Genomic DNA, 18,097 nt, shown 5'->3' on the forward strand with positions numbered 1-18,097 from the left:
GGGTGTTAACTGAGCTCTGATTACATGGCCAGCAGGGCTTCAGGGTTGTGTGTGAATACACTGCAGACAGAGGAAGCAAGAAGCAGATGGGCAATCCCGGGAGGGGGTAAAGTAACAAGAATCAAAAGATGCCAGGAAGAGGTGGGATTCCAGTTCCATTGGATGCAGTGAGGGACTGGAGGTTGCTAAGGCGGTCGAGGTACTGGATGCTGAGCAAGCAGCTCGGTGGGGCCGGAAGGCCGGGTTGGGCACTTGGCCAAGCAAGAGAGCCAGGGACTTGAGATGGTCATGGAGAGTTACTGAACCAAGGCTCGGCTGGCCAGAGGGCGGTCTGGCTCTGGAGGGGGTGTCGACTGGTGAGTGCAGCCAGATACGATGCTTTCTGCCAAATCCAGACCCCTCACAGGACAGCTGCTTGTCCACAAGCAGCCCCTTTGCCTTGCCTTTCGCTAGCCCAGGGGTTCTCAACCTGTGGGTTGCAACCCCTTTGGGGGTCGAATGACCCTTTCACAGGGGTCTCCTAAGACCATCAGAAAACACATGAATATTTCACAATATATAATTACATATTATTTTGTGACTAATCAGTATGTTTTAATTATGTTCCATTTGTAACAATGAAAACACATCCTGCCTATCAGATATTCACATGGCAATTCATCACAGTAGCAAAATGACAGTGATGAAGCAGCAATGAAAATAATGTTATGGTTGGGGGGTCACCACACCATGAGGAGCTGTGTGAAAGGGTCGCAGCCTGAGGAAGGTGGAGAACCACTGCTCCACCCATTGTATTTGTCCCTTTGGGTCGGCAGTGCGGCAGAGAAGAAGGGAGGCATCAGGTGTTTGGGCTCCACACTGCGGAAGCAGGCCCTTGTCAGTGAGAAGGGGGGCAGGACCCTTCACCCCAAGGGGGAGTGGCTTAAATTAACACCAAACAATTCCTGGTGTGGTTGTGGCTGTTGTGCCCTTGAATTGTGTGTGTGGGCAGAGGAAGCTGTGCTATTCAGCACTTACAAAATGGGGCAGGTCTTTGTCCAAGCAAGGGCTCCTTCCTCAGCTGGAGGGGACAGGCGCATGCATTTCTCCTGTACTGCGGAGTCCTGGAGAAGCACCAATAGGCGGGGAGTAAGGTAGGGATTCTTTCTCCCAGACTTTGACCAGGCGTCTTCTACATCCTCCGCGCTACTTCTCCCTCTCCCCAGATCTGGGGTTTGGAGGCCCACCAAAAGTCATGGTTGTTGATGGTTGGGATACGTGCCACCCAACCAAGGGCTCCCCATGGACAGTGACAAAGTCACTTTCTCCTTGGAACTCACCTGGACCCTTCCTGGCCAGGGTCTTCACACAGACTGTCCCTCCTCCTTGTTCCCCCCACTTCCCCACCTCCATCACTCCCTCCACTAACACCTGTTGCTTAAGCTGTTCTTTCCATCCTGCAGAGCACAGCTCAGGTATTTCCCTCTCCAGACAGCTCCCCAAATCTAGACCAGGTTCCTCCACATTCTCCCAGGGTCCCGTTCGTTTCCCCCATTTAGAACTACAGATGGAAGACCATGCATCTCTGGTTCGTGCATCTCTCCCGATGAACTGTGAACTTCAGGGGGCAGGGGGCCCACTTTGTTCATCCTGGTATCCACAGAGCATCACTAGGAGTCAGTGAAGGAGGGGCTGGGGGATGGCCTGCTGTGGGAGCACAGCAGGGAGCACCACGCAGGGCGTTTGACTCAGCCACTGAGTCCACTCTACTTCTCTCAGTACGAGGAGCTGCAGGTCACGGCGGGCAGGCATGGTGACGACCTTCGCAACACCAAGCAGGAGATCTCTGAGATGAACCGGATGATCCAGCGGCTGAGAGCTGAGATCGACAGCGTCAAGAAGCAGGTAAAGCTTTGGCCGAGCCAAGGGCTGGCCGCACACCCACTCCTTCTGAGCCAGCCTTCCGTGCATAGCGCTTAGCCCCAGACCTCTGGGAACGGTCAGAGAAACACCCAGTTGGGCCCCATCTCCGCCTCCTGCCCTTGCAGTGTGCCAACCTGCAGACAGCCATCGCCGATGCGGAGCAGCGTGGGGAGCTGGCCCTCAAGGATGCCCGAGCCAAGCTGGTGGAGCTGGAGGACGCCCTGCAGAAGGCCAAGCAGGACATGGCCCGGCTGCTGCGGGAGTACCAGGAGCTGATGAACGTCAAGCTGGCCCTGGACGTGGAGATTGCCACCTACAGGAAGCTGCTGGAGGGCGAGGAGTGCAGGTGGGGGCAGGTGCACTAACCCCAGCCTCAAAGCAAGTTGAGCTCACCCTGCGGGGCCTTCCCAGGCACTGAGGCTTCTGTAGGAAAGAAAGGGGAGAAAAGTACAGATCGAACTGGGCGGTGACAAAGAGTGTGATATACTGAGGCAGTAAATCATTACAAATCCCTGTATTTGAAGTGCATGGGCACCGTATAGAAATCTAGGATCTGATGGTGTCTCAGTGGTCCAATCTATCAAAGGAGAAAGTCGGTTACCTGATAGGTCTGGAAAAGGGGCCTAGAAGGCTCTAAGCTGAAAGTAAACTGCTCCAGTTTCCAGTTTATTGCTCTGCCTCTAACTAGCTACCTGACCCAAGAAAGCCAGTATCCCTCTCTCTGGACATCCGTTTTTCAGTGATGGTGTGAGGAGGCTAGATCACAGGATCCCCAAAGGTCAGCATGAGCTGTGTGCTCTGCCAGTTACCAGCTGCAGAACCGCACGCAAATCACTTACCTTCTCTATAAAAGGAGGTTCACAATAGTGGGAAAAGTGAAAGACCTTGAAATTCACAGAAGCTCTCCCAAACCAATATCGACCAAAGTCACTGCAGTGGAGTCGATGCCGACTCACAGTGACGCTATAGGACAGGGTAGTCCTGCCCCTGCGTCTCTGAGGCGGAAACTCTTTTCTGGAGTCGATGGCCCGGTCTTTCTCTCTCCACGTGGCTGTTGGTTTTGAACTGCTCACCCTGCTGTTAGCACCCCAACTCATAACTACTACGCTACCAGGGTTCTTAAAATGGCACGAAACAAGAGCTCGATGTGTGTTAACCATCTTCCGTTTAGAGATCAAAGACACAGACTTGGAATCAAATGAAGCTGGCTTCGAACCTAGTCTTGTCCCTGTGAGCAAGCGGGATGACCGCTCTGAGCTCTGATTTCTCCATCTCAAAAATTGAGCAAATAGTACCTATCACATGGGGTTGTAAGGAGCCCTGGTGGCATAATGGGGTACGAGTTGGGCAGCTAACTGCAAGGTCAGCAGTTCCAAACCACCAGCCACTCCTCCAGAGAAAGATGAGGCTTTCTGTTCCAGTAGAGTTCAGAGTCTTGGAAACTCACAGGGGCATTTAGTTCTCCTCTGTCCTACGGGGTGGCTGTGAATGGGGATCCACTGGACGCCAGTGAGGGGGTGGCGGGTTGTTGAAAGGACTAAGTGACATAATCTAAGTAACCGGTACTCGATCAATGTTAGTTCTTTTTAATAGTCTAAGTATGTGTTTATGGACGAATGCCAGGTAAGTGCTCAAGATACTCAGGCCAAATTGCTCTCAAGCAGCAAAGATAATAATAGACTAATTATGGCTATTGTTGTTTTCTGAATCAGACACCCTCCCCACACCTATAATCACCTCAGTACTGGCTCAGTGCATGACAGTGGCCCATTGTTGAGAGGGGAACCTTCTGGATGTTTGGCCAGCTCTAGGTTTCCAATGGGTGACAGTGTATGGTTAGTTTTAATTGCCTTAAGCTGTCTAAGTAGTTTATGCAAAAATGCCATCTGAGATGACAGGTTTAATTCCCATGTCCCTCAAACTCCGTGCTATTTTATTCATTAGATTATTATTTTTGCTACTACTGGTACTTAAATAGCTTCAATCTGCACTACAGCTGCAGCAAAAGAATTCAAACGCCTTTTAAAATGCACGGAGGTTGTTCTGAGACCATTAGCAAAATGCCATTTCAAATTCCCCTAATCTACTCGGCCTGATAATGACTCCTCTTCTCCCTCCTCCCCATCAGGTTGAGTGGAGAAGGCGTTTCTCCCGTTAACATATGTGAGTATGAAAATCCTGTGTGGGTCGTTTGGAGAGCGTGTGGGTGGTGGTGGGGTTGGGGAGGTGATGAGGAGCAAGAAGCATGCAAGGAGACCCCAGAGACAGGGTCCTTTTGAGAAGGGTCGAAGCTTCGAGTCCATTAAAAGAGAGAGCTATAGGAGGAGGGAGTGTTTCTTACCTCTTTGCAAGAGAGAGGACACGACAGAAGCAGGCATGGGGAGGTCTGCCTAATCCAATCGCCCTGCATGGGTTTACAAGACACCCAGGGACCAGGCCTCCCACCGCCCAGGGTTCCAAGCCTTTCTTGCTGGGCTTCCAAGGCCAGCTCAGCGAGGAGCGTTTGGTGCAGACAGGAGTTGCCAAAGGAGGGAGCCTTCTGACTGGACACGGAGCATGGCCGACCAGGCACTGCCCCCCAGAGAAGAATGAAGGAGAAGCCCCCCTGCTGGGCTCACCTCTGCAGAGTGCCACTGCAGAGAGCCAGCATGGCTTTTCAAGGAAGCAAGTTAATAAAAAACTTCACTGCCCTTGAGTCAGGGCTGAGCCACAGCGACCCCTGTGGTTCTCGGAGACTGACCGTGGAAGGAGAAAGCCCAGACTTTTCCCAGAGAAGCTGCTGGTGGCTTCAAACTGCCAACCATGCAGATGGCAGCCCAATTCATAGTCACAGCACCCCAGGGTTCCAAGGCGGCAGGGGCCCCATCAAAGGAGGCAAGAGCAGGGGTGGGGGTGGGGGGTGTCAGCAACTCCAAGATGGAAGAGGCAGGGCTGAGGGCCAGCAAATTGCTGTAGGTCAGTGCCAGCAGGGTCAGTGCTGGCCTCGAGGCCGACAGAAATGCCTTTCCCAGCCAACACGCTCCACGTGAGTTGGGGCTTCTGGATGGAAAAGGAGTCATCCAAGCATGAGGTCTATTGGGCGGTCTTTCTGGAGGCAGAGCCCTCTGAACCACAAATTGGTCTCCGTCCCTGATGCCTGCGTCTAGTTGTTCCAGAAGACCCTCGGGCCTCATCTGTGGACTGGATAGGTTCACCGCCAAGGCTTCCTTTTGATGAAAAAACACACAAGCGTTCACTTTTTAATTCTGATGTTCCTTCTGGTGAACTCAAAGTAAGGTCCTAGAACGTTGAAGGCAATGGCTGGCTCTGCCTCCGGCACAGAACATGTGGAGAGAGACCACAGGAATGGACCAGGCAGGGCTCGATCTATCCGTTAGTCTATCCAAAGATCCAGAGGTTCAGCCCTTGTGGGTTTGGGTACCTGATGGAAAAAGCCCAGGTGCCTCCCACCCCCAAAAATCCCCAGAATGAAAGGGAACTCCAGAGCCCAGCCTAGAGAAGACAGGAGGAAGGGAGCCAGGGAAGGAGGGAGGGAAGGAGGAAGCCACAGGGAAGAGTGGGGGTAGGGTCATGTGGGGGCCTGGAGAGCAGATGGGCTGGAACAGCTTCCAGGAGGAGAGACCCCCTCCAGCAAGGGGACCAAAGTGCTGAGCAGCAGACACCATTGAGCCTGGGAAAATGCCCGGCGGTGGTATGACACGGGGGCAAATGGCATAAGTTGGTGAGCTCACTGAGTGGGAGGGGAAACTGGAAGACAACCCACAGCTACCTGATGAGACCCCCCACCCCATTCTAAGGACTTCGGAGCCTAGGCCCTGACACTCCCTGGTGTCTGCTCTCTGGCCCTTGATCCTGACACCGCTGTCTGCTCTCTCCCGGCAGCTGTGGTCACCAACACTGTTTCCAGTGGCTACGGCAGTGGTGGCGGCCTTGGAGGTGGGAACCTGGGTCTTGGTGGCAGCAGCGGCTACTCTTTCACCACCAGCGGCGGGCACAGCCTGGGCTCAGGGCTCGGGGGCCCTGGCCTCAGTGCCTGCAGCGGCCGGGCCCTAGGGGGCCTCGGCTCCAGTGTCAAGTTTGTCTCCACCACATCCTCCAGCCGGAAGAGCTACAAACACTGAGTGCGGCCACCCACCGCCTCGCCGCGCCCTGGGCATCGGCACCCTCCCCCCCTCTTTCCTTCAGAGGCCCGCCAGTGCTTCCGGACGGCCAAGCCCGTTCCCTGGTCTCTTCACCCCCGCCAGCCTAAGGAACACCCACGGCCCCTCTCTGTTCTAGACACACAATGTCTTCTCTCTTGCAAGAGTCACATCAGCGGATCTTGCAACCAGGCAAGACCGTCTGGCAACGACTCCCTCAGGCCCACCCTCCTCCAGATGTGGAGACAAGGGCCACTGGACGCAGTGCCATCAGCCGGACTGTCTCGCGGTGTTTATAAGCTGCCTCCTGGGAGGGAGTGCTCCCTCTGTCCCCTCCCTGGAATGTGTCTATTAAAAAGCATGTGTAATGTGTTTGGGCGCCAGCCCTCTGTTTGGAACAGTGTGGAACACGGAGCGATTCTCCTCGGCCTGGCCTTCCCCCAGGACAGGGCGTCACAACAAGGAGAGCTCAGAACATATCTGACCTGCCCCCTCACCTCCTCAGAGCCCACGCAGAAACCCAGGGAAATACAAGAAGGGCAGCTAGCCAGCCAGCCTCTGCTTGACTGTGTCCATTAGTCCCACTGCTCCTCCCTCTTTGGGAAGCACGGGCCCTTGGGCAGAAGCCCCGCCCAGCCTCTCCCTCGGCAACCTCTGTCCCTCCCTATGCCAGCCTGTTCCGGGGACACTGACTCAGGGTGGGCAGCCCAGCCCTCCGCCCGGCAAAGGGGCTCAATTGTTCCCTGGCAGCTTCAGACTTGCAGAGCAGAGAAATAACAGGCCACACGGAGGGAGCAGCAGCGGGAGTTAAAAGTCAGCCCTGGGGGCGAGGCTGGCACAGAGCAAGAAGCCAGCTGTTTAGGCCCATAATTGCAGAGGGCAGCGAGAGACATCCTGCAAGCTCCCACATTCCTGAGTTTGCAAGCCCCTGGGACCCCTCTCATCAGGCCTGAGCCAAAGGGGCCTCCATTGTTGTGGGCCAGGAAGGGGGTGCGGTCAGCAATCGGGCGCAAGCTCAGGACTGAAGGAACTGTGGAAAACAAGCTTCCAGGGAAGGACCTCACCAGGGATGAGGAAGAGACAGATGCGTGTGAGACCAAGGGGCTGGCGTTGCGCATGGTTGGGAGGGAGAAGGTAGCCAGATGGGGAGGCCAGTCAGGGTCATGTTAGGTGTCCCCAGCCCCACTGTGGAGGGCAGGTCAAGACAGGAGGGGTTGGGGGCAGGAGTCTCACCAGTTGGGGGGATCCTTGGACAAGTCGCCTCTTCCTGCAGAGCCTGCTGTGCCCTCCTGTGACTCCTGCAGTGGCTCAGAACATGTGACCTGGAGTCTGACCACCTGTGTTCTGATGACTACCCCAACATGCACTGGCCCTGAGCCTCAATTGCAATAAGAGCTGCCCAAGGTGGTGGGTGCAGATGAAAAGCAGCCTCCCCCAACCCCAGTGACATCATTGACCCCTTGGGGCAGCAGGTCCTAACTCATGGTGACCCCAGGAGTAGCACTGCTGGGGGGGAGGGTGTCTTGTCTTCCTGTAAAACTGTTTGATTTAGTTCTTCAAGCCGTTTTAGTGGGACACGATCCACATGCCACTCCGACGTGACAGCTCAGTCATATCAAGGAGAGTTGTACAACCCTTAGCATCGGGGGTGGGGTGGGGGTGGGTGGGCAGGTCTTTTCTTCTGCAGTCTCACACTCTGGGTGGGCTCGAACCACCCACCTTCAGAGTAGCAGTCAAGCATAAACCTTTCAAGGACCCACCTGGGGCATTGGGAGCACCTCCCCACAGTAGATGCTCAGTAAACCTTGGTGACGGTTAGCATTTCTATCACCAAACTCACAGGGCTATTGTGGGAATTAAATGAAACAATGCTTCAGGCGGTGTGCCCGCTACATGGCCTGGCACGCGTTGGGTGCATTGTGATGGTCGCTGTGATTCTAAGTGACCAGGATGGAAGAGCGTGGTGGCGTGTTTAAGCTCCCGGGGCCAGACCTGGGAAGGAGAGGGGAGGAGCAGGTGAGAGGTGGTGATGGTGGTGTCAGGGGCACAAGACCAACAACCTGGGAAGGCAGGGGTGGGGTGGGGTTCAGGAACCCCGGTCTTCTCCAGGCCTGGTCCTGCCCTGGGCAGGGTGTTCTCCAGGGCGATTAGGGGGCAGGAAGATGGACCGTGGCCAGACATGCCATGGGGATGAACTCAACAAAGTGGGCTTTGATCTTCTCCAGCCAAGCCCAGTGCTTGAAAGGGATAAAAGCCCAGGAGGGTTTGAGGAAGGTAGCCTCGAAGGATCCTCATTCCCTGGACAGCCTCACTCTTCTGACCCTCGGGTACCGGCTCCCACCATGACCCAGCGATCCTCCGTCACCATCAAGTCAGGGGGCACCCGGAATTTCAGCGCTTCCTCCGCCAACCTCCTCCCGGGCTGCAGGACCAGCTTTAGCTCCGTCTCTGTGTCCCAGGGCGGGAAGTGTTTTGGGGGCAACCTCGGTGGTGGCTTTGGGACCAGGAGCCTCCATGCCCTGGGGGCTGGTAAGAGAATCTCCGTCGGAGGAGGTTACCGGTCCGGCCGGGCCATCTGTGGGGGCGCTGGCTATGGGCTGGGTCTCGGGGGCATTGGGTACAGAGTCGGGGGAGCCTGCAGTAGCTATGGATATGGAGGTGGGATGGCATCCGGGGCTGGGGGCATCCAGGAGGTCACAGTCAACCAGAGTCTGCTGACACCCCTCCACCTGGAGATCGACCCCTCTCTGCAGCGGGTACGGAAGGAAGAGAAGGAGCAGATCAAGACGCTCAACAACAAGTTCGCCTCCTTCATCGACAAGGTGAGAGCCAGGCAGCTGGTCCGCCTGTGAATGGGGGGAGGGGGAGTCATCTTCCCACTGGATGGAGCAGGAAAATCGATCGATCCCCAGACTTGAGCTATTGGACACCCCACTCCCACCCTACCCCCACACAAAGGCACTAATTCTTTGGCCTCAAAGTAAATGGAGGAAGGGGATGTGTTTGGGGGAGGGGAGAATGAAGAAAGGGAAATGTTGTGAATTCAATTCATGGCTGTGGGTCAGGACCCCTCTTTCCTTCCCTGTTCATAGGAGCTAGTTTCTCCTGAAAGGAGCTCGGAGCTGGGAATACAGTTTGGAGACGGCAAAGACTAGGTGGACAGGACAGGGATCACTCAAAGCATGGGCTACTTTGCTTGCTGTAAAGACGAGAGCAGTGTCTTCAGTCCCCTATCTCCCCTCCTGCGGGGGCCTGGCATCCCAAGCATTTCCCCAGCTCTGGGAAGCATTCCCGGTTGTACTACCACTACCACTACCGCACAGCTGCATTGGTTGTTTGGGACCGGGAAGAAGCAATTCAAGGCTCAGGGTAATTTAGGCTCCACCCCTGGAATCTACAGAAAGAGTGGTAAGTTAAGAGGCAAACAGCTGAACCCAACCCAACCCCCCGGACGAAGCGCCCAACACCTAGACCTCCGTTGGGTTGGACACACGAACTCTCGGGCCTCTTGGCAAATCTCACAGGCCACACCATGTCATGCAGGTAGTGATTCTTAAACTTGACCGCACCCCAGCCTCCCCAGCATATGAGGTGAGCTGCCAACCAAGGAAGCCGGGCTGTGAAGGGAACCAGGCAGCCCCTGCTTTTGCTTGGTTCACCCAAAGGGGAGTATGTGAATGGAGGGGGTGTGATGGGAGAGGGGACTTGGAGCCTGCGTGTCCATCATTCCTCCGATGGCTGGAGACCCGGGGCCTGCGGCTCACCGGTCACAAGCCTCTGTCCACATGCTGCCATCTTCAAAGTCGGGGGAGGTGCTGGTCCAACCTCGAACCATTCCAGCTGTTCTCCATGCAGCGACTTTGTTCCAGGGAGAGCTTCTACCTGTTCCCCGGGGCTGTTTCTCCTGCCAAGGGGAGATGAGCGTAACTCAAAAGACGCAGGGAGAAATCAGAGGCCGGAGAACAGACCAATGTCATCTGGGTAGCGGGGAAGATAATATCTGACTGGAGGGAGATGGGGTGGAGGGGTTCACGACGGAAACCGGGCAAGACGATGGGAGGTCTGGTGAGTCAGTGAACAAAAAACAGACGATCTGCTCTGTAAGCCTGCACCTAACTCACAACGAAGAGTGTCTCTCAGCAGTAGCGACCATTCCAATCAGCAAGGCAGGACCAGCAGACTTGAGAAGCAGAGAAAGGACGGGACTTGCTCAAGGTCACACAGCTAGTGAGGGACGTGTCTGAGATTGTCCCCAGACCCTCCGACTGAAACTCCAACGTGACCTCTTCTAGCATTCCCGGAGTGTGTGGGCAGCTGAATCCAGACTTCCTGAACGGGGCTGGGCCCACAGCTCCCCTGCGAAACCAGGTCAGAAAGAAGCGAGCAGACTGGATTTTATATCCAGAACCTGCTGACTACTTGATGAGACAATAAACGTGTCCAGTCACATCATGCTGGAGTGTTCTTTTCTGAAGCTACATCCCAGGCAGCAGCCCAGTCTGAGCCTTTCCAATGGTGTTCCGACCCTCTGGCTCCTGCTGCCCCTCCCCCCTCTAAGCATGGCCACCGCCCATCTCCCAAGTCCACTGCACCAACATTTGCTTGCTCTCTGCATCCCAGGCTCCTTCCAGGTTGGGGAAGAGGAGGAGCCTGTCACTTGGACGTCCTGCCAGAGATCCCTGCATTGATGATGATCCTGTTTCCCAGAACCCTTTGGGACGCCCTCATGTTTTCTGAACTCTGACCGGTGCAGGTGCGGTTCCTGGAGCAGCAGAACAAGGTCCTAGAGACCAAATGGAGCCTCCTTCAGGACCAGAAAACCACCAGGATCAACATCGAGCCCATGTTTGAAGCCTACATCAACAACCTGAGGCGTCAGCTGGAAGGTCTGGGTGGGGAGCGGACCAGGCTGGAGACAGAGCTGAAGAGCATGCAGGATGTGGTGGAGGACTTCAAGAACAAGTAAGTGGATGCTCAGGCTGCTCCAGAGCCAGGCCCCAACCCCGGGCCCTTCAGGGAGGCCAGTCGGAGGGAGGAGGAGAAGCAACGTGTACCCTCTATAAGTGCCTACACACGGCAAGGACATGGCATCCGAAACGGCATTGACCCTACGGTGGCCAAGAATGTGGAGGTTTGGGGTAGGACTGGGCTTCTTGATAATACCGTGAAAGATATTAAAATAGCACAAAAGCTTTTTCAACGCTCAGAAGAGGAGCGTGCATGGGTACCTGCCTCCGTAAAGACCCAAGAGATGGGAAAGGAAACTGCAGGAAGAACGAGGGGCGGTTGGTTCTGTTGGACTGCTGTCATGGGGGCTGTGCCTTGGGGGGTGGGGGATTGGTTGTCTTTGGAAAGGGGATTAGAGGGGTGGGAGAGTGTTTTTTAACAGCTCTGGTGGCACTCTGTGGGTAAACACTGGGCAGCTAACCAGAAGATCAGAGGGTCAAACCCAGCTGCTCCTTGAGAGGAAAAAGATAAGGCTGTCTAGTCCTGTAAAGATTCACAGCCTCAGAAGCCTGTAGAGCAGTGATTCTCAACCTTCCTGATGCTTCGACCCTTTAATACAGTTCCTCATAACATTATTGCCGTTGCTCCTTCATTACTGTCATTTTGCTACTGTTATGAATTGCCATATAAATATCGGATAGGCAGGATGTATTTTCACGGTTACAACTTGAACATCATGAAAGCATAGTGATGAATCACAAAACAATATGTAATTATCTATTGGGAAATAGTTATTTCTAATAACAAGTAAATGAAATTTGTCTTAAAGCATGGTGAGCCTGGGTAATAGTCTTCCCGCCGTATACTCGGATGTGGGCGTATCTGCATGTGGGTGGACTCGCCTGGAGACAAACGGATAGAGGAGCAGAGTCCCGGTTCCTAAGACCTTCTGAAACAAGTGTTTTCCAATGGTTTTAGGCAACCTCTGTGAAAGGGTCGTTCAACCCCCAAAGGGGTTCGACCCACAGGTTGAGAACCGCTGCTGTAGAGGGTCACAGTGAGTTGGAATGGGCTTCGTGACAGGAGGCTTGGGGGTGAGTTGTTTATAACGGGAGAGCTGTGCTCGTTGGTAAAGCATGTCCCAGACCTGCTCAACTGCACCCCCAATGTCCCAACCTCACCCCCTTCTTCCTCACACCAGATGACTCTCAATTCTGCCCATAGGTACGAAGAAGAAATCAATAGGCGCACAGCTGCAGAGAACGAGTTTGTGGTGCTCAAGAAGGTGAGGAGAGAGGGACCTTCCCTGGCCCCTGGCCCCTGGCCCAGCAGTCCCTTAAGCAGAATTGACTGCCATGATCCCAGCGCCTGACTAAGGCGTGCAACCACTACTGATCTCCGGAGCACGTTTTGCTTTAAAAGTGAGAAAAACTGAGGCTCGGGGGGGTTAAGTAAGTGGCCCCAGGTTACCCCAGTCATCAGTAGTAAGCCGGGATCCAGAAACCCAAGATCCCTTATGAATCAATTTATACCAACCCTCAACCCCATGGGGTCCTGGTCAGAGAAATGGGTAGAGAAGTGGGTTTTGTCTTGAGCTAGGTCTCCATTGGGTTAGACTTTGAAGGATGGGTCAGAAGACAGGGTCACTCTGCAGAGCTCTGGGCTGTCCTGCTTCGTGGGGACGGGCAGAAGGAGCTAAGCTGAGGAAGAGAATGGGGCAAGGGGGAGGAAGGGGAGGAAGCTGTAGAGTGGGAGGAGGAGGGGCTTGGATTCCCCAGAGACAGTGGAGGCCCCAGAGCCCAGGACAGGGGTTGATCTCACCACGGTGCAGTAAACCTTCACCCATGGCTCCAACTGAGGTGCCACTCCATTGCCGGGAATAAAGAAATCTCCTCACCCCCTAACTCACCACCTGAGTGGAGGGATGTGGAAGGGTGAAACTCAGGGTAACAGTGTGTTCTGTGCCCCAGGACGTGGACGCTGCCTACATGAACAAGGTGGAGCTGGAGGCCAAGGTGGACGCGCTGACCGACGAGATCAACTTCCTGAGAGCTTTCTACGAGGCGGTGAGGAGGGCTGTCAACTGGTCTCTCTGCTCCTCACCCTGCTCCTGGGTTGGAATTCTCGGGGCAGGTGTTTGCTTCCCCTCCAAGGGAGAAAGCGAGGGTCCCTGGGGCAGGGGAGGAATCCAGCCGGGACCATTTGGACCCAGCACATTGTTCTGTTGTCTGGGACAGAAAGAGCTTCCTGCCATGGAGACACATGGGTTCCCAGAGCACCCTCCTCTGGTCCTGCCTGCATCTACCTGGGCCTTTTCCTAGAGCACCTGCAGCAAGATGCACTGGCCTCGGCCAGTAGTGACCGGTTGCCTGGTTCTAAGTGAGGCACACATTTGGGCTTTCTCGCCAGGTCCTAAGTGCTATTGATGTAGCTGGTCCAAGATGACATTTTTGGTGGTGGGGGGGGGAGGGGGCACTGCTTTAGATGATTCTGGAAGGTAATCATTCGGAAATTAATTATGGGCTTGCTGTTTCACAAAACAATCTTATACCTGCATTAACGGGTCCAATCTTCACAAAGACCCTCAGAGGGTAGCGCCAAGGGTAACCCTTCTAACACTCAGGTGTTACGTGACTCACCGGACAGCTCCAGGCCTGCCTTTTTCAGCCTGGTGCCCATTCGGCTGTGTCGGACAGATTTTCATTTCCCATCCCCAAGAAGCAGGGAGGCACCAAGTTGGGAAGCCGTCTTGGGAAGAGACAGAGCTTTCTGGCTCCTTCTTTGGCACCTGCCTCTCCCCAGAGGATTACTTTATTTGGTGTGAGGAGCAGAGGATTCTCAGCATATGAGGCATCACGAACCCGACAGGCCACAACAAAGTGCATTCCTTTGGCAGACGACTAGTTCTAGAAAGTTCTGGTTGGCATGACCTGTGCCCTGGAGAGATGAATTGGCTGTAAAGGTGGACGCTCAGTGACCACCCTGGGGTCTTTATTGGCCCACAGTGCCAGGATCTGCTCTGCAGGTCACAGGTCCTCCGCTTGCACCACACGCCCTTCTCAGCTCCCCCACGGGTGCCTGTTTCAGGAGCTGGCTCAGCTGCAGGCCCAGATCTCTGAGACGTCCGTGGTGCTGTCCATGGACAACAACCGCTGCCTGGACTTGGACAGCATTATCTCTGAGGTCAAGGCCCAATACGAGGACATCGCCAACCGCAGTCGGGCTGAGGCCGAGTCCTGGTACCAGACCAAGGTGAGGGGTCAGGTACTGAAGCATCCTCAGCAAGACCAGAGTTGCAAAGACAATTAGGGCAAGAGCATTGGCCCATCGGGGTGGAAGGGATCGAAGTTGAACTTGGAGCTTCCCCTCTGAGTACAGCCTAGGTGCACCACTGGTGCACCACTAGAAGCTGGGGGCGCAGTCTGAGGACAGAGAGAAATGCTTGGCAGGAGGACAAGCCCCCAATGCCTGTAGCAGATGGCCACCAAGACCAGCAGGGAAGGACAGAGGGGTGTGGAGAGAGGCTTGGCCTCCCGGACGAGCTAAGTGACCCAGAGAAGAGAGATAGCAATGGCTGCCCGAGGAGGGACCAAGGTGGGCTTCCAATGCGGCCAGGAAGCACGGGGAGAGGTCTGGCCTGGGCCACAGAGTGCGCATTCCCAGGGGAGTCCGGGGGCATGGAGAGAGGTAGGGAGGACAGGAAAACAGAGAGGTGAAAAGTCAGCGAATAATGGGCAGTGTGAGAGGCGTGGTGTAGAGGGAGAGGAGGAGGGGCTGGACATGGGGAGGAAGCGTGCACACAGCCTGGGCTGTGGAGGCGGACAGTGAGGGTCGGAGCTGGGGGGCGCTGTCACAGAGGAAGGCTGCTCAGGCCTCGGCGTGGGTGAGGGTTGCGGGGAGAGCGTGGGCGGCAGGTGGTCTCCAGCCAGCCTTTCAAAGCCTGCCTAGAAGTGCCTTGGAGCTGAGCTGCTTCCCTGTGGGCGACAGAGCCGGTGTGATTATGCTCAAGATGTGATGGGGACATTTTACCTACCCGGGGGGACAGGGGAGCAGGAGAGAATGAGAAGGCATGGATGCAGAAGCCACAGCATGAGGGGCCCCAGGGATGTGTAAGCAGGTGTGTGTGTGTAGGGGGTCGTGTGTGTGAGTTGCTGGGATAGAATCTTTCCGTCATCTCCCCGGAGCCTTCGAGTTAGCGCCACGCTCCAGAAAGAAGGGAGACGCCCATGGGGCCGCAGGGAGCCCCAGCCCCCTCTCCCCGGCCCTGACCATCCCCGCCCCCTCCTGCCTGGTGGGTCCCTCATTCAAGACCTGCGTCTCTCCCAGTACGAAGAGCTGCAGCGGTCCGCGGGCCAGCACGGGGACGACCTCCGCACCACCAAGATGGAGATCTCCGAGCTGAACCGCGTGATCCAGAGGCTGCGCTCCGAGATTGACAACCTCAAGAAGCAGGTAGGGCTGAGCAGGAAGGACCCACCCGGGCCACGACCCCGCAGACCGGGCCTGGCCACGCCTCCCCACACAGAGCGAAGCCATCCTCAAGGACTGCCAGGTCTGGATGGTCACTGTGTGGTCCCCTATCCGGACAGGGCCTTGCAGGGCATTCTTCCTGAGTCAGCATCCACAGTCGGTCCCTAGAGGCAACAGCGACAAACATGTTGATTGCCCACAGAAATCCGTCCCAACTAAGGGGCTCAGGATCCTGAGTGCTCCATCCAGGCGGTGTCTCCAAGGTGTAACCAGGCTCGATTTTTTAAAAAAATCATTTTGTTGGGGGCTCTTATAGCTCTTATCACAATCCGTACATCCATCCGTTGTATCAAGCACATTTGTACATGTGTTGCCATCATTGAGCTTCATGCTCACTTTTAACATGCCACTGGCTCAACTCTTTGGCCTTTAATCCACCTCCGGAGCCCCCACCCCCACCCCGGCCCCCAGGGGTGTGCCCAGCACCTAGGGCACTCTGTAAGTACCCTCTGTGGCCGACCCCCGCTCCTGCCTCCTCCTTGCAGTGTGCTGCACTCCAGGCCGCCATTGCGGACGCAGAACAGCGTGGGGAGCTGGCCCTCAAGGACGCCAAGCACAAGCTGGCCGAGCTGGAGGAGGCCCTGCAGAAGGCCAAGCAGGACATGGCCCGGATGGTACGCGAGTACCAGGAGCTGATGAACGTGAAGCTGGCCCTGGACATCGAGATCGCCACCTACCGCAAGCTGCTGGAGGGCGAGGAGTGCCGGTGCGTGCTTGCACCTCTGTCCCCCAACCCCAGCAGAGGCCCCCAGAGCACCAAGAAAGCAGTGTCCCAGGGCCCACGTGGTGGTGGGGGGAGCATGATGCCAGGCCCCAAAGGTAGAAATCCCTAACACTGGGCTCACACACAGCTGCCCCCATAGATGTGGCCTTGAGTTAAAGCCCCACCCTCAGGATAGGGGGCCAGAGCCCAGGCTTGGGAGTGGTGACCATGGCTGCCCGGCAGGCCCTAATCGGTGTCATTTCTGGCTACCCCTTCGTAGATGACATCACACTTGGGACAAGATGCACCCTAGGGGCGCATGTGCTCCCAGGGATGTGCTTTAAACTAGCGACCTGGCTTGCTCTGCCTAGCATGGGCCCCTCAGCCTGTCGGTCTCTGTATTTTAACTTGACTGCTTCTAGGTTTCCCACCATCTATTCACACGAGCATTCTAAATCTGGTGAGGTGAATGAGAATCGTGCATGAAAGCCTTAGCATTGGCCCTGACCCCCAGAAGCACCAGGGCTGACAGTGGTGGGGATTCGAGGAACCAGGGCTGTCTAACTGCCTGCAATGAGTGTCCCTTTCTCTCCCAACTTGCAACAGACTCACCGGCGAGGGCGTCGGACCTGTGAACATCTGTGAGTAGCCGTCTTGGGAGGACAGAAACGGGAGGGGGGGTGGGCGGAATGGCTCGATGGCACCACTCACTAGGATTTGCTGGCTCGGGAACAGCCAAGTGGGAGCACAGAGGGTCACGAAGACCCTCCTGGGGGCTCTGTAACCTGTTGCCATGGAGTCCATGGTGACATATGATGAGCCTCTCTGGGCTGGGCTCCCCGGGGTGTTAAGGCCTGGTTGTTGGATGTCGATGTCAGCCTCAATTCTCAGCACACCTGGGGGAACTGACTGGCCGACCTTTGGGATGCAGCTGAGCCTGCAAGGGTAACGTTTTGCCGTCCATGAGAAAGATCCAGCCCGAGCCTCTCATGGGCAGCCACCTCCCAGCTGCCCGGGGAGCCATGTGTAGCGACCGCTATGACGCTAAGGCGCACTGGGAAGGCCTGGTGGATCTTAAACGTAAACCCCACGGTCATCGTCACAACTGCTCACGGGCTGGTGCAGGCACAGGCAGCGGGTGGTTCCAGGAATCGGGGGTCGACGCAATGATTGCTGAGACCCACAAGGGACTCTGTGGAGATGCCCACCCCCTTGGGTCCTGCCCCAGCCAGTGTGGTCAAGAGAACTTCTCTGGAGTAGGAAATTAGGGTGACTTTTCTCCTCCCTCTGGCGGGTGATCGCCTCGGTGGCCGCAGATGATTCACCCCACCTGCAGGCGTGGCCCCAGGGGAGTCTCAGGCCCACAGGGATGTGACTCCACCCCAGGTCCCGGGACCAAAGGGTCACAGTTAGAGGAAAGAACTGAGACAGAGCACAACTTAGCAATAGCCTACTAAGCACGTGACATCGAAATCCCTACGTTGAGATTTTAAACCAATGAACTGAGCAGCTGGTGCAGTGGCTGGGTCTGAACTCACAGAAGGGACTCTTCCGGGAGGGCTAATCCCACAGAATGGCATCACAAGGTGAAGTGGGCTGTGGGCCTCCCTTGGCCAGGACTCCATGCTTCTGTTCCTGGATCTCTGCTCAAGGGCAGTTAGACCCCTGGGGCCCCAGGAGGGCCTGACCAGATCAAACAAACAGCTCCCTCCCATCAAATGGAGACTCAGATCACCCCATAGCACAGGGGGACAAGTGCCCCTGTGGGCTTCCGGCCTGTCACTCTTTACGGGAGTAGAAAGCCTTGTCTGTCTCCCGCAGAGTGGCATGTGGTTTCCAACTGCTGGCCTGGCTGTAGCCGCTCACGCGGCTGCTG

General features: G+C 55.9%; 2 protein-coding genes across 2 annotated transcripts in view; both read left to right on the plus strand.

Annotated features, from left to right (window-relative positions):
• The window catches only part of LOC101664366 (keratin, type II cytoskeletal 6A), an 83,981-nt gene extending 77,958 nt beyond the window's left edge, over positions 1–6,023 (plus strand). The window contains exons 7-10 of the mRNA XM_045287220.1: positions 1,759–1,884; positions 2,028–2,248; positions 4,031–4,065; positions 5,785–6,023. Of these exons, the coding sequence (XP_045143155.1) occupies positions 1,759–1,884; positions 2,028–2,248; positions 4,031–4,065; positions 5,785–6,023 (621 nt within the window). The remainder of the gene's footprint in view (positions 1–1,758; positions 1,885–2,027; positions 2,249–4,030; positions 4,066–5,784) is intronic.
• Positions 6,024–8,383: 2,360 nt separating this feature from the next.
• LOC101657334 (keratin, type II cytoskeletal 5-like) overlaps positions 8,384–18,097 on the plus strand; it is a 10,709-nt gene continuing 995 nt past the window's right edge. The window contains exons 1-8 of the mRNA XM_004711359.2: positions 8,384–8,863; positions 10,795–11,003; positions 12,213–12,273; positions 12,959–13,054; positions 14,076–14,240; positions 15,315–15,440; positions 16,004–16,224; positions 16,828–16,862. Coding sequence (XP_004711416.1) covers positions 8,384–8,863; positions 10,795–11,003; positions 12,213–12,273; positions 12,959–13,054; positions 14,076–14,240; positions 15,315–15,440; positions 16,004–16,224; positions 16,828–16,862 — 1,393 coding nt within the window. The remainder of the gene's footprint in view (positions 8,864–10,794; positions 11,004–12,212; positions 12,274–12,958; positions 13,055–14,075; positions 14,241–15,314; positions 15,441–16,003; positions 16,225–16,827; positions 16,863–18,097) is intronic.

The sequence above is a fragment of the Echinops telfairi genome, unplaced genomic scaffold (genome assembly GCF_000313985.2).
Source record: "Echinops telfairi isolate 266 unplaced genomic scaffold, ASM31398v2 ScPeMD7_12;HRSCAF=54, whole genome shotgun sequence".
Classification (NCBI taxonomy): Eukaryota; Metazoa; Chordata; class Mammalia; order Afrosoricida; family Tenrecidae; genus Echinops; species Echinops telfairi.